At 32.7% G+C, this 15,822-nt stretch overlaps 2 protein-coding genes across 5 annotated transcripts in view; one reads left to right on the plus strand and one right to left on the minus strand.

Annotated features, from left to right (window-relative positions):
* Nucleotides 1-15,822, plus strand: part of LOC144284582 (uncharacterized) — a 283,713-nt gene that overhangs the window by 221,066 nt on the left and 46,825 nt on the right. The window contains exon 8 of one of the 4 annotated variants that reach the window (XR_013353009.1): nt 5,163-5,287. The exons of the other annotated variants lie outside the window; for them this stretch is intronic. The gene's annotated coding sequence lies outside the window, so the exon portion shown is untranslated. Of the gene's footprint in view, nt 1-5,162; nt 5,288-15,822 lie in introns of those variants that run through there. 4 annotated transcript variants of the gene reach the window in all.
* The window catches only part of LOC144284578 (A disintegrin and metallopeptidase domain 3-like), a 109,067-nt gene that overhangs the window by 48,909 nt on the left and 44,336 nt on the right, over nt 1-15,822 (minus strand). The window contains exons 6-11 of the mRNA XM_077849278.1: nt 15,320-15,396; nt 14,679-14,853; nt 9,350-9,412; nt 3,639-3,710; nt 3,265-3,431; nt 2,085-2,166 (exon numbers count right to left, since the gene is read on the minus strand). Coding sequence (XP_077705404.1) covers nt 2,085-2,166; nt 3,265-3,431; nt 3,639-3,710; nt 9,350-9,412; nt 14,679-14,853; nt 15,320-15,396 — 636 coding nt within the window. The remainder of the gene's footprint in view (nt 1-2,084; nt 2,167-3,264; nt 3,432-3,638; nt 3,711-9,349; nt 9,413-14,678; nt 14,854-15,319; nt 15,397-15,822) is intronic.

A 15,822-nucleotide genomic window follows, 5' to 3' on the forward strand; every position in this document is an offset into this window, starting at 1 on the left:
CCCTATAAAGGTTAGAAAAGAACTATAGAACTATAAAGGACAGTGTTTTTGTATGCAATTAAATTTAAGCTATTAATAGAAATATTAAAAAATAACCCCCAAATTAATATGGAATCCCAAGGAACACTAAATAAATATGCCAATTTCAAAAAAGAACAAAATTGAAGGACACATTTCCTGATTTCAAAACGTATTACAAAGCTACAATAATCAAAAACAGTATGGTACTGGCAATACAGATAGACATAAATATCACTGAACAAGATTACATATCCTAGAAATAGATCCTTACATGTATGATTAAATGATCTATAAAAGGGGATCAAGATGAGATAATGCAGAAATGACATTCTCTTCAACAGGTATTCTCAATAGATAAAAGATAGCTTTTTCTTTTCTTTTTTTAAATTTTTATTTATTATTTATGATAGTCACAGAGAGAGAGAGAGGCAGAGACACAGGCAGAGGGAGAAGCAGGCTCGTGGGATTCGATCCTGGGTCTCCAGGATCGCGCCCTGGGCCAAAGGCAGGTGCCAAACCGCTGCGCCACCCAGGGATCCCAAAGATAGCTTTTTCAATAAATGGTGATAGGAACTTTGCATATCCACATACAGAATAAAGTTGTATCTATGTACTTCATATACAAAAATTGATTAAAAACAGCTTAAAAGTCTAAACAGTAGATTGGGTAACATTTGGGTAAATTAAATTTGGTAAAAATCTAAAGGGCAAGATTTGGGCAAAACTCAAAACTATAAAACTCCTAAAAGAAAACACAGGGGAAAATCTACATATTAGGTTTGACAATGATTTCTTAGATATCATGCCAAAAGCACAGGCAACGAAAGCAAAAACGGACAAATGGGACTACACCAAACATAAAACTTCTGTGTTTCAAAGTACATAATCAACAGAGTATAAAGACAACCTACAAAATGGGAAAATTTGCAAATCCTATATCTGATAATGGATTAACATCCAAAATATAAAGAACTCCTACAATACAAAAACAAAAAATCAAATTCAAATCAACCAATTAAAAATTGGACTAAAGACATGAATAGATATTTCTCCATAGAGGATATACAAAAGACCAGAAAGCATATGAAAAGACCCTCAATATTACAAATAATCATAGAAATGCAAATCAAAGCCACATTGAGATACTCAATAGGATGGTTACCATAAAAAAAAAAAAAAAAAAAAAGCAACCACAGAAAATAATAGATGTTGGCGAGGACGTGATGAATATAATGTGAAGTGCTGGTGGGATTATAAAATTGTAAACCACCCTCAAAATCAGTATGATGGTTCTTTAAAGTATTAACGATAGGATTACCATATGATCTAATAAACAAACCCACTTCTGCATATATATCCAAAATAACTGAAATCAGTATCACAAAGAGATACCTGTACTCCCACATTCACTGCAGTATTACTTATGATGGCCAAGGTATTTAAAACAACTTAAGTGCTCATTGATAGATGAATGTAAAAATGAAACTCCCCACACACACACACACACACACACACACACACACACGATATGGAATGTTACTTAGCCATAAAAAGAATGAAATCCTGTTATTTGCAATGACATGGATGAACCTAGATGGTACTATGCTAAGAGAAATAAGCCAGACACATGAAGACACATATCAGATGATCACCATTATATATGGAATCCAAAAATTTCATACTCACATAAGCAGACAGTAGAATGGTGAGTGCCAGGGGCTAGAGGGTTTGGAAAATGGGGCCATGTTGAATAAAAGGACAAAGCTACATATATGCAAGATGAAGAGTTCTGGAGATCTGTTACATAATAATGGAACATACTTAATACTACTGACATATATACACTTAACAGTTAAGGTGGTAAATTTCATGTTGTATATTTTTCCCTCAAAATTTTTTTAAAAATTGTAATATGTGAATTTCAAAATCCGAATAAAAATTATTTTATAAAAATGTGTCAAAACAGCATAATAGATATGCTATACGTACTTTTGCTCCTTGAAGTGGATATTAACTTTCAAAATGTGATATAATTACCAAATAGATGGGAATTAAATGCATACCAGAGCAATTCCTGCAGCAAACTTTGGATTGCATGCCATTCCATGATATGTTGCTCCTACATAATTAGGATGATCCCTATAACTAAATACCAAAATTTTTCTTGTAAATAAATACATTTTAAATTTTTAATAACTTAATGACCTTTTAAGAATTGGGCTCCTTAGTAAAAAAAAAAAAAAAAAAAAAAAAAGCTGTGTTTTGAAACTTGAATATTACATATCACATCTAGTGTTTTTAATCATTTTGTATTTGAATAACTTCCCACAGTTCCTACAAAGTTAAGTTCCATAGCCTATTTTATGATGCACAGCCCCAAACCCAGCAGTGACTAATCCATCCAAAATACTAATCATAACCGTTACCATGACTGGATGGATATAATTCTAAGGTGTACAAGTCAAGATAGCTTACTGCCATGATTTGCACATAGTGAGCCTTTAAGGCGTGTAAAAATGTTGAATTGGAGGATAAGGAGGGAAAGAAGAATGTGCAGTACACTAACGAAAAGAGAATTCAGAAAGTGTCCTCACACATTTCAGTTCTGTTAATGTTGCTCCTGAGCTCCTGTATCAGACTTTAAAAGCCACAGGAGACACCAATTGATTTGTAAATGTATTCCATATTGCTTAAGACCTTCAGAATTGTATTTTTATTTTTCCCCATAAAGAATAAAGTTAAGTCAAGCAAACATCTATATGAAAACTTTTGAAAGATCTAGTACATATAGTGCATATAATTATATATATAATATATATGGTGTATATATATATATATATAAAGTCACCACATTACTATTAAATTTAATTTTTTTGCATAACCAGCTTTATATATAATTATTTTATTTTGTTAACTAATTTATATTTTATTTAATGTTAAAACAATGGTTTCAGTTCTTTAACTCTAAGAAAAATCTTTAAAATCCTTGAGGACCATGTTGCTCTAAGGCTTTCCAAATTTCCAAATTTATTACATTTCCATGGATAAACAGTCCACTCTGAGAATAATGGCCTACCATGATTTAGTGTCTTACATTGTTATCAAATTTTTATATTTTACATTTCGCTAACACAGTATGCATATAGTTTTTTAGGTTTCCTGTCATTATAGATAACACATTTTTGATAGCTAACATATCACATAATTTGATAAGCCCTATATCCATGAAAATAATGCACTTACATTAATAAATATGCTAGATCATGGGATCTTTGAAACAAAAATTGTTCTTTCCATGACACAAATCTCTGTAGTACTTCATCAGCATCCGCATTAGTTGAAATCATATTTTGATCTGACCAGAGCTCCAAAGAAGTTAGCTTAACAGTCACTTTAAGCTGGGAGAACATCTAAAAATAGGAGATACACCACATGCAGGTTTAGGTAGTAGTAAGTATTACATCTCTATACATAATGCTAACATACTTATTTTTGGAAGTGAAATCCATTGGTGAATGAAACTAGTTGGTAAGACTACTTAATAAAATTACAAATGCTATTTACACAATGTTCTTGCATTAATAGGGATGCTTAAAATTTAAATGAAAAATACTTACAGTATTGACAAGACCAAAGATATGGACAACTTTCTCAGCTGCAACTGCCACTTCAGAGCCCATATAATCAAACTGAAAGAAAAATTTTGTTTCACTATTGAATATTACTAAACTACCACATTTTAAATGGATATAATATGGTAAGGGGGGATCCCTGGGTGGCGCAGCGGTTTAGCGCCTGCCTTTGGCCCAGGGCGCGATCCTGGAGACCTGGGATCGAATCCCACGTCGGGCTCCCGGTGCATGGAGCCTGCCTGCTTCTCCCTCTGCCTGTGTCTCTGCCTCTCTCTCTCTCTCTGATGTGACTATCATAAATAAATAAAAATTAAAAAAAAAATATGGTAAGGGGCACCTGGGTGGCTCAGTCAGTTGAGCTTCTGCATTCAACTCAGGTCATGATCCCAGGGTCCCGGGATCAAGCCTCCCTCTCTCTGCCCACTGCTCATGCTTTCTCTCTTGCTATCTCTCTATCAAATAAATAAATAAAATCTTTAAAAAAATGTTAAAGTGGTGCTCAGTGAAAGGAAAAAAGAACTAAGATTTATCAATTGCTTAGTTAGTTTTAGGTTTAAATATAGGGAGCATATGTATTAATAATATTAAATGAAAAGGTTGTGAATATTTTCCTCTTTACACATAAAAATGAAGGGTTGAAAGTTAAGATGCCAAGATTCTATAACTACTAAGCATAAGAACCAGTACTCAAATCTCTAACTAAACTACAAAGTCATTTTTATCTACTCTATCTGCCACCATTTATCTTCATTGTAGTAAGATAACATGACTATGTATCCTGGATAAACAATGTACCATAATAAAAGAAATTCAAGCAACTGTTCTCATTCAAGGAAACAAAAATCACATATTTTCTCTTAAATACTTTAATTGTATGTGTACACACATTTCTAAGTTTTTTGCTGAAAATGAAAAGTGGCAGTTTGAGATTCTTCTATAATTTGCAGCACGTCTGCTGAAAACCACTAACAGAAAATAAAATGTAATATCCTCCTAGTCTCTAGAAATTATGTACTTTGCTATTTCTCTGTATGTAATCTTTCCCAATAAATTACATTGTATATTTACACAGTGTAGCATGTGCACTATGAGTGAAGGTGAATAAAGGCCTATATAAAACAATGAGAGAATATATATATTTTTTCAAACATACATGAATGTTTTACATAAATTGACCCATATTAGGCCATTCAAAAGTTATTTGAATATAAAACATTAAGCGTCACTTAGATCATATTGTCCAACTATAATGCAATTAAGTTATAGTAGACTTAATATAAAGTATTTTAACAATGTCATTTTTACTTACATGGATAACTATTGTGTTTATTTAAGATAATGATCTTATTCTAGGTAAATGCACACTGAAAATGAATCTCCATATTGCAATTTACAACTTACTTTTGAACAGAGCACAATTGATAATAGGATACAATATTCATAAATCTAAGTAAAGAGAGTTATAAGTATTTTTTGTCTTATTCTTCTTCTTGCAACTTTTTTTGAAAGTTTGAAAATATTTCCAAATAAAATATTTTAAAAGTGAGGATAAAAATAACTTCAGATGAACAAAAGCTGAAGCAAATTCATCAACCGGCTAAACATCAGAAACACAGACTACAAGGAAAGAAGAGCTTTGAAAATGGTAAATGTGAGAGAAAAATGAATTTTTTTCTTTTCCTTAATTTCTTTAAGCAACTGAATATTTAAAAAATAATTTCTTTTATAGTTTATAACAAATGGCAGAGTAAAATGTATTACAATAATACATAGGGTTATTTTTATAATTGTTTTCATTAATTTTTAATTTGAGTGTAGTTGACAATGTCACATTAGTTTCAGGTGTACAGCATGGTAATTCCTCCCATAGTGTAAACAAACAACACCTCTGATTACCACAAGGGTAGCTACAACTTGTTGCCATACAAAGCTATTATAATATCATTGACTCTATTCCTAATGCTATGCTGTGCCTTTTATTTCTGTAACATTCATTCCATAACTGGAAGACTCTCCCACTCCCTTTCACTCATTTTGCCTATCCCCGACTCCATTCACTTTGACAACCATCAGTTTTTTCTCTATTTATGTATCTAATTTTTTTCTTTTCTTTCTTTCTTTCTTTTTTTTTTTTTGATTCCACATGAGTCAAATTATATAGCACTTGTTTTTCTGACTTCTTTCATTTAGCAGAATAGCCTCTAGGGCAGCTCACAAATAGCATGACCTCTTTCTACTTTATGGCTTGTAGTAGAACCACAAAAGATCCCAAATAGCCAAAGCAATGTTGAGAAACAAGAACAAAGCTGGAGGCAACAATTCCATATCTCAAGTTGTATTACAAAGCTGTAGTGATCAAAACAGTATAGTACTGGTACAAAAGTATACACATAGATCAATGGAACAGAATAGAAATCCCAGAAGTAAATCCACAATTAAATAGTCAATCAATCTATGACAAAGGAGATAAGAATATACAATGAGGGAAAAGACAATTTCTTCCATAAATGATATTACAGAAACTGGACACCTACATAAAAGAATGAAACTGGACCACTTTCTAACATCATACACAAAAACAAATTCAAAATGGATTATATATGTAAATGTAAACCCTGAAACCATAAAAATCCTAGAAGAGAGCACAGGTAGTAATTTTCTGACATCCACCATAGCAACAGTTTTCTAGATATGTCTCCTAAGGCAATGGGGGAAAAAAGAGCAAAAATAAACTATTGGTACTACACTAAGATAAAAAGCTTTGGGGGGAAAAAACAAAGCTTTTTAATGGTGAAAGAAACCATCCATAAAATGAAAAAACAACCTACTGAACAAGAGCATATGTCTGCAAATGATATGTCTGTTAAGGAGCTAATACACAGTGGTTAAATGGAACTTTAATGTTATAAACTTCTTACATTATATGTGAAGTGGTATAATATTAATTCTATATTGTGATAAGTTAGGAATCTTAATTTGAACCAACAGAGAAACCACTGGGGTAAGATGTGGGACAAAGAGAGAGTGCAGGAAAAAACAATATAGAAGATAAAGATTGGTTTATCTTTACAGGAGATAAAGATTGGATTAGTGGGTTATTTTTAAAATTTTTTATAACCCACTAATCCAAGGGCAGCAACGGAGGAACAAAGGAATGAATAACAGGACACACAACACTAATAGCATAGCAGTACTTAACCTACATCCAAAGTATTAGTTGTGGGACCCAGGAAATTTAACAAAATCCCCTACCCCTGGACAAGCAGAGCAGGACTGACTCTATTTTGGGCCGCACCCGCCTTGTGCTGACCTGCTTATTACTTAGGGCACTGCCAAGGCCTAGTCAAAGACCAGGGCACACCCTAACCGGAAATCCCGCTCAGCGGACCAGCATGACTGTGCAACTTTCTGCCTATCCCATGGGCCACTGGCCCCTATAAAGCTGCTACGCCTCTTAGTCTCGGGGTCCAAGTCCCTGCTCCGCTGCGTCGGGTACACTTGGACCCAGGCTCGAGCTTGTAAATAAACCCTCGTGTGATTGCATCGGTGTCGGCTCCTTGGCGGTTTCTCGGATTCACGATCTTGGGCACAACACTAGTAATTTTGATAAATATAAATTAAACATTCCAATGAAAAGCCAGGGATTTTCCGAGTAAGGAGAAAAAATAGTTTACAGAGTCATATCTTAAAATTTAAGACAGATATACAACATAAAAAAGAAACGGAATACTAATCAGAGGATATTATAAAAACTCTGGAGTTCTTTGTTGTTATTTTTGCATGATGATATGTGCGTTGAAAATGCCTTCTGTTTTATTGGAATGGTCAGAAGATAGCCCGTTAAATAGAAAGGAAAGTAGGCTGTCTAGATTTAATATTAACAACCTCATGGAGGTGGCTGTTGCAGAGCATAATTTCAATGCTCTGATACTGGTGTTAAGTATTAACATTCCCCACATAACAAAAATCTAAATCTAAATGCCCCCAAAGGGCAATAGTTAGTAAAATAGGTTAAATTATATTAAATATATCAGACACTATGTAAGTGTTAAAATAAAACTGTAATAATATATTTCATTAATATGTGGAAAAACAGGGGCAGCCTGGGTGGCTCAAGGTTTAGCGCCAGGGCATGATCCTGGAGACCCGGATCTAGTTCCATGTCAGGCTCCCTGCATGGAGCCTGCTTCTCTCTCTGCCTGTGTCTCTGCCTCTCTCTGTCTCTCTCTGTGTCTCTCATGACCAAATGAATAAAATCTCTTAAAAAAACATGTTTAAAAAATATGTGGAAAAACATAATAAAATAACTTACAAAATAGCATATATAAAACAAAGGTATAAGAACATATACATATATATATTAAAAACAGAAAATGTGTGCATAAAATTTACCTCCTGATAATAAAATTATATGTGCTTTTTTCTTTATTATGTCTATTCTTTCCTGTTGCTTTTATTACAAATTATTTAAAGATCTAAATATTTCCTTTTATCAACAAAATTTTATGTTGAAAATTATGGCACTTATCGACAGACTTTAGGCAAAAATATTAGTGATAATGAAAAGATCAGATTTCTTTTTTTTTAAGACTTTATTCATGAGAGACACAGAGAGAGGCAGAGACATAGGCAGAGGAAGAAGCAGGTTCCCTGCTGGGAGCCCAAAGTAGGACTCAATCCTGGGACTCTGGGATCACGCCCTGAGCTGAAGGCAGACATTCAACCAGTGAGCCACCCAGGCATCCTGAAAAGATCAGATTTCTTAATTGCTACCCATAATGACTTGGCTAAAACTGATTATATAAACAAAAATTGAATAAATATTCCTATTAATAATTCTTCCTGTTTTCAAAATACAGAATTTCCGGACACCTAGGTGGTTCAGTGGTTGAGCATCTGCCTTTGGCTCAGGTCATGATCCTGGGGTCCTGGGATTAAGTCCTGCATCAGGCTTCCCACGGGAAGCCTGCTTCTCCCTCTGCCTATGTCTCTGCCTCTCTGTGTCTCTCATGAATAAATAAGTAAAATCTTAAAAAAAATAAAATAAAATATAGAATTTCCATCAGAGAATCCAAGAAATTGTAGAGCATAAAAAAATCTTATAAAAGGTCATTTTCAGCAGCCCAGGTGGCTCAGCAGTTTAGCATCACCTTCAGCCCAGAGCATGATCCTGGAGACCGGGGATGGAGTCCTGCATCAGGCTCCTTGCATGGAGCCTGCTTCTCCTTCTGCCTGTGTCTCTGCCTCTCTCTCCCTCTCTGTCTCTCATGAATAAATAAAATCTTAAAAAAATAAAAGGTCATTTTAAATAACAGGAACCTCCAACTGAGTAATAAATTAAATAGCTTATTTTAAAATAGAAATTAATTTGTGTAAGAATTTCATCACTATTTGGAGTGCATCCAGAAGTATATACAGCTCATTATAATTGACTAGATCATAATGTAGCAGAACCTTTCCATACATATAAATTATACAGTTTTGTTAGAATTCTATATTGATTTTGAAACCAATAATATAAATATGAGCCCCCAATGCCAATGCAAAGGCAATGGACAACATTTCTTTATGTCTTGCTACACTGAGATACACATTTCAGAGTAAAATATATCTGTATTTCAGACAAATGGAATTTTCTTAATTTCCTTTGAACTTAAACACAAAACAAAGATACTATCAATATCAATAATGCATACCAAGGCTTTATCCATAATGATTTGTATTTTCAGAATTCTTTTTAATAGTATATCTGAATCTTTCTGCAAAACAGATGACATGAATTAAATAAAACATAAAAATAAAACATTTTATAAGAAAAAATTCTTCTATTATTATATACATTATTTGTGCACATACACACACACAGAGGGATGGACGAATAAATAAATAGGTAAGATAGCTCACTACAGATACATAAAGATACATATAGGTCAAAGGAAAATAAAGGATGGAAGGCCACTGAATAAATAAGCAAGTGAGATTCCAAATAAAAATTTTAGGAATAATCAAAAGCTTTTATCTTACATTTTTATTAGAATCCTCAAAAAAGTTACTGAAATGAGGGAGAATCCATGTTTCCTTTTTCTCAAATCTTCATCTTAGACCGTCCTCCAACCTTCAAGTTAAATTAATGACCATCATCTTTCCCCCAAACATTGCCTTTATTTTCTCTTTTTTTTATACTTTCAATTCTTTATGTTAACTCTATCACAGTTTATTCATTGATATTAATGTATACATCCATGTAACCATTTCTATATTAAGATAAAGAATATTTCCATCACACTTTTTCAAGTCAAGAGCACACATGGCTCAAGACAATCAATGATCTGCTTTCTTTCACCATAGGTTAGAATAATCTATTCCTTAATTTCATAAAACTGAAATCATGTGTCACACTTTTATATCTGGTTTCTTTCATTAGTATTCATCTACTATGCTGTGATTATTCATAATTCATTAGTGTTTATTGCTAAGTAGTGTGCCATTGGAGAAATATATACCAATTTGTTTACATATTTACCTGTTGATAATCACTTGGATTATTTAGAAACTGTAGCTATCACAAATAAAACTATGAACATCCATGTAGAGGTCTTTGTGCAATTATGTTCTTTAATTTTTCTTGGAAAATCTTTAAAAATGGAATACCTGTCATATGGTAATTGTAGGAGTGTGAAGTAGGACAAAAGTGCCAGATCGGTTTCTAAAAGCTTTTTGATCATTCTGCATTTTTACCAAGAACTAAAAATATTGCCAATTACTCCACTTTTTTGTCTGTATTTGGCATTATCAGTTTTTTTCATTGTATCCATTCCTGTAGGTCTGATATCTGATATCTCATTGAGGTTTTAATTTGCAGTTTCCTGATGATTAATGATATAGAACATCTTTCACAGGCTTATAGCTCATTAATTTGGTTTCTCTTTTAAGTTCTGTAGCAATTTTATGCTTAGTCTTGACATTTGTCTATGCTCTATTTTAATTCTTCTGAGTAAGGGCCAAAATTTATGTCATGTGAATATCCACTCTTTTAGCACCACTTGTAGAAGAGTTCATTCTTTAAGTCCTTCTTAGCACCTTTGTGGAAAACCAATCAGCCAATAGCATGTGTATTTCTGACCTATTTTGATCTACTGATCAATATGTCTTCATTTATATTAATAACACAATCTGCATCTCTACAGCAGGGGCCAGCAAATATAGCCCAAGACATGGCCACCGGTTTTATTAAAAAAAAAAAAAAAAAAAAACTTGTTATAACAGAGGCATACCAATTTGTTTATAGATCCTCTAAGCTGTTTTCATGCTACAAAGGCTGAATGAAGTAGCTTCAACAGATCATCTGCCCCACAAATCTAAAATATTTACACTCTGGCCCTTTAAGAAAAAGATAATAGAAGTCCTTCATCTTGTTCTCATTTTTCAAACTAGGTGAGTAATCTAGGATACTTGCATTTCTCCTTGAAAGTTTGAAGACCAACTTCCACAAAAAAGTTTTCTGTAATTTCGATTGGAATTACACTGAATCTATAGATCCATTAGAAGAAAATAAACATTTTTAATAACATCAATTTCTTTCTTACTGTGATCTTGCTAGACTCTCTTATTAGTTCTGGTGCTTTGGAGGGGAGTGTTTAATCTTTTCTTTTATTATAGAAAATATCTTTTTCTTTCTTTGTTTTTCTTTTTTAATTCAATTAGCCAACATATAGTACATCATTTGTTTCATGTAGTGTTCATTAATTTATCGGTTGTGTACAACAACCAGTGTTTATCACATCATGTGCCCTAACTGATGTCCATCACCCAATTACCACATCCTTCCACCCACTTCCCCTCCAGCAATTCTCACTTTGTTTCCTGTATTTAAGAGTCTTTCATGTCTTCTCTCCCTCTCTGATGACTTCCCATTCAGTTTTCCCTCCCTTCTCCTAAGATCCTCTGAGCTGTTTCTTATATTCCACATATGAGTGGAACCATGTGATAATTTTCTTTCTCTGACTTATTTCACCCAGCAGAATACTCTCCAGTTCCATCTACATCAATATAAATGATAAGTATTCATCCTTTCTGATGGCTGAGTAATATTTCATTGTGTATATTATCACATCTTTATCCATTCCTCAGTCAATGGACATCTCGGCTCTTTCCACCATTTGGCTACTGTGGACATTGCTGCTATGGACACTGGTTTAGTATTTTCTATGTACAGATTTAGGTCATTTTAAGAAAAAAGACATTTTTCTTTCAAAAATGTATGCCCTTTCTTATTCTTTCTCCTATTGCACCACTCCAAAGGAACTCTAGGAAAAAGTTGGCTGGAAATAGTGAGGGCAGATAGCCTTGCTTTATTCCTAATCTTATGGGCTGTTTTAGTCAGTTCAGGCTCTAATTAATAAATACACCATAGACTAGGGGGCTTAAACAATGAACACTTAGTTCTCACATTCCTAGAGGTTGGGAAGTTCAAGATCAAGGCACCAGCAGATGTGGCATCTGGTGAGAGCACTCTTCCTACTTTGCAAATGGCTGTCTTCCTCTTGTATGTTGATGTGAGGGGGCACAGAGATATCAAGGAAGTTTTCCACATCACAGTTTTTTATCATGGATAGGTACTGAATTTGGCCATACTTACTCCATGTTTATCCCTTCTAGTTACTATTATTTTAGAATATACGTAGTTCTTTCAAGTCAAACCATTCTTTCAAGTCAAATTTCATAATAAAAGTCAAACAATGAGTTTTATTTTACTATAAGAAATGGCCAATTATCTAAGGATGTTTGCTCCCTTCTCCAAAAGAAAAGATGTCAATGAGACACCTGTCCAGGCTCAACTGTATTGAGGTGGGGATGCATACACCCTTCACCCTCTACTCTTGACTAAATTCAAATAATCTAGTGAGGGGGACTCTTAGAGGCCCTGAATCAGAGCTAGGAAGGGAAACAATCAGGGGAGTTTCATCCACTTGGGCATTTTCATGAGCAAGACATAAACCTGTTAAGCCCCTGACAGTTGGAATTGTTTGCTTCCAAATCTCAATGACCTAATAGTGATGCTTATGAAAAATACAGATTGAGGACAGCTGCTTACACAGGTCTTCCCTCTTTTCATTTGGTTGACAGTTCATGATATTTGACAACTATTATTTTTGGATCTGGTTGTGATGGTGTCTGGCTACTATCTTCCATCAAGATGAGATTAGAGTCTCTTTTTTCCACTTAATTGTGGTTTGTTTGTTTTTATATTAGGAAGAATGTTTCACATTAGGAAGAAATAGTTTTAGTAAAAAAAAAAAAAAAAAACCCTCAATTCTGTAGTTCTGGATTGGTATAGAATTACAGATTAGAAACTATTTTGCCTAAGTATTTGTGCCATCATCTTTCAATTTCAAGTATTGCTGTAGGAAAATTTCATGCCATTCTGCATCTTGATCATATATAAGAAACCAAAAATTTTAATATCAGTTCAGAAATTCACCTTAAGTAATTCTGAGAAGTTTTCTTAAATTGTTTTATGAGTTATTTGATTCAATTTGCTCTATTTATTGATATTGAAACTTCTACCACCAATATTGTTCTTTTAATTTCATTTCTTATCTCAAATTTCTGTCATTTGTCTTCTTTCTTTTTGTATAATTTCTGGAATTTAATCCTGTGAACTTTCTATTGAGCTTTTACATTTTTATTATCATACTTTTAATTTCCAACAACTGTTACTTACCTGCGGAATGGTATTTTTTAAATTACACTTCATTCTTATTTTGTGGATAAAATATTTTCTCTGTATCATTTTATTTTCTTCACCCTCTGTGTTCTTTGGTTCCTCAAACTTGAAAATTTGGATTTATTCATGTCTCTATCTTCCATGTTAAATTGTTTGATCATATGTCTAGTACCTCTTCATATTAACAATTGAACTTTTAATAGCTTATTTCAATATCTTTATGACTATATATGGAGTTTATGGGCTGTTGTGTTGTGTTTACAGAGAGTAATTTTGTCTGGGTTGGTTAGGAAAACCCTGCTGTTAATGTGGTTAGTTTTTATTATTTTGGCATGTTTGATTCCCTCCTGAAGAGGGGTCTTCCAATATACTTCTTAGAATGTGTAAGCCTGGCTCACAATATCCAGTGTGTCAAATTTAACTTAAGCACACAAGTCTTAGTCTGGTACTCCTCCTCTATTAGGAAATACAATGGGAAATATGTGCCTGGTATCTCCATTTCATAGGCTCCCCAAAGAAAACAGCCTTCATTGATCTGTCAGTCTACAACAGAGACAATTAGTTAAGAAAAGGAATGAAGGTTTCTACATAGTTATACAACTGCACTTACCTTTGGAAAATAACATTTTATCCATTCTTATTTTCCTTACAAATGCATATGCTTAATATTTTAATAGATGCTAACCCATATATTATCTAATTGTAAATTATAATAAGTGTAACATAATGTGTATTATCACCTTAATAGCAAAAAAATAAATTTCAAAGAAGTACATGTGGTTATATCACTTTTTTGTTTAAAAATATCTATGCACTTATACATCTAGATTTATAACTAGGTATATAAAAAGAATTGGAATAAATAATCCAAAATTCTAAGCACTATTTCTAGATGATGACCTTGGACAATTTCTTCTTTCCCTTCTAATTTTATTTTTTTTAATCAAACTAATAAAGAAAACATGTATTGTCAAGGAAATGCAGACAAACTAAAAATAAGTAAATGTGGATATCATTATATTTTAGCATGCAAATTTGGTAACAATGAACCTATGTTTATATGCATAAAAACACTTTCAATTAAGGAAATGTGAGTACTTTGATTTTTAACTTATGTGAGATTATATCTATTACAGTTTCTAAATACTGTATGACTAAATATAAAAACATATTTAAAATAAAGATCTTACAACAGAAGTTCAATATCTGTTAAATTTTTCCCAAATATAGCACATTTAAACATAAATAAATTTATTAGAAATAACACAAATTAAGATTTCATAAGAGGGGTTACTTACTTCTGATTTCACAAGAATCTTGTAGGACTTTTGTACCAATTGGGGCATAGGATTTTTGTGTAAGAGAGAAAAATCAATTTTATCATTATTTATTTGATAAAGCATATGCTCATATGCAGCTGTAGAGTCCACTGGCTCAATGCCATAACTGACATTCTCCAACTGCAATAATCCCCTACACATTTAAATACATAAAAAAGAAATAAAAAGATAATTAATATATATTCCCACAGAGAATATAAATCACCATTAAATAAGAATATTTTATAAAAATTTAATAGTGGTCTTTGTAGTTTAGCATCTAAGAACCATCCTTTCTTACATGGATAAGCTTTCAAATCTAATTTTATATCTTTTCTATTATGTTACTTAGGATTCATTGTGTTTTTAGTATGACTGAGGAATGTGAATACTCCTCATACCAGGGTTTTTTTTTTCCTGCATAAATTTTATGACTGCAAGCCTGGGATGGAGACAAGAGATAGAAAAAATGATAGGAGGAGGAAGAAAAGAAAGTATATGAGTAAAAACACAATCAAACTCTATTTTCTTTGCCTTCACTCTATCCTTCAAGATATTTCTAAAAATTAAAGAGTCACACAAGATTTTCAATCATGTACATCTCTGGAATATGCCATTACCTAAGTCCAGAACAGGTGCTAAGTGTCACAGCTGATTTTGGAACTTCTGCAGCATATCCTTGATAAAAGCAATGGCCCTAAACAGGAGTATATGAAGATACATTCATGAATGATTTTATATAAAGTTTTTGGTTTATCTTTTCTTCCTAAACATCATCAAACGTTCAGATTTAGTCATTACCATAATATTATTCACCAGGGATTCCATTGCCTTGTTATCTACTTAAAATCTCTTTCTCTTAACCTTCTTTTACCTAAAAATGATTATGACTTCTGTTCTCCCACAAAATAATTCTTGCTATAATTCTAAATTTTTGATGAACAACTTTCTTATCTATGTCTTTTCTTTCTCAGCCATACTTTTTCTTCTTTATTTTTCTAACTTGTAAAGTTTTATTCAAATATGGTCATTGCAGTTTTAATCTTTACTCTGTTCTATTACCTTAGTTTATTTTACAGACTTATGTTTAATGACTCAGTTGGATTTTTTCCTTTTGTTAGGT

The sequence above is a fragment of the Canis aureus genome, chromosome 15, assembly GCF_053574225.1.
Source record: "Canis aureus isolate CA01 chromosome 15, VMU_Caureus_v.1.0, whole genome shotgun sequence".
Classification (NCBI taxonomy): Eukaryota; Metazoa; Chordata; class Mammalia; order Carnivora; family Canidae; genus Canis; species Canis aureus.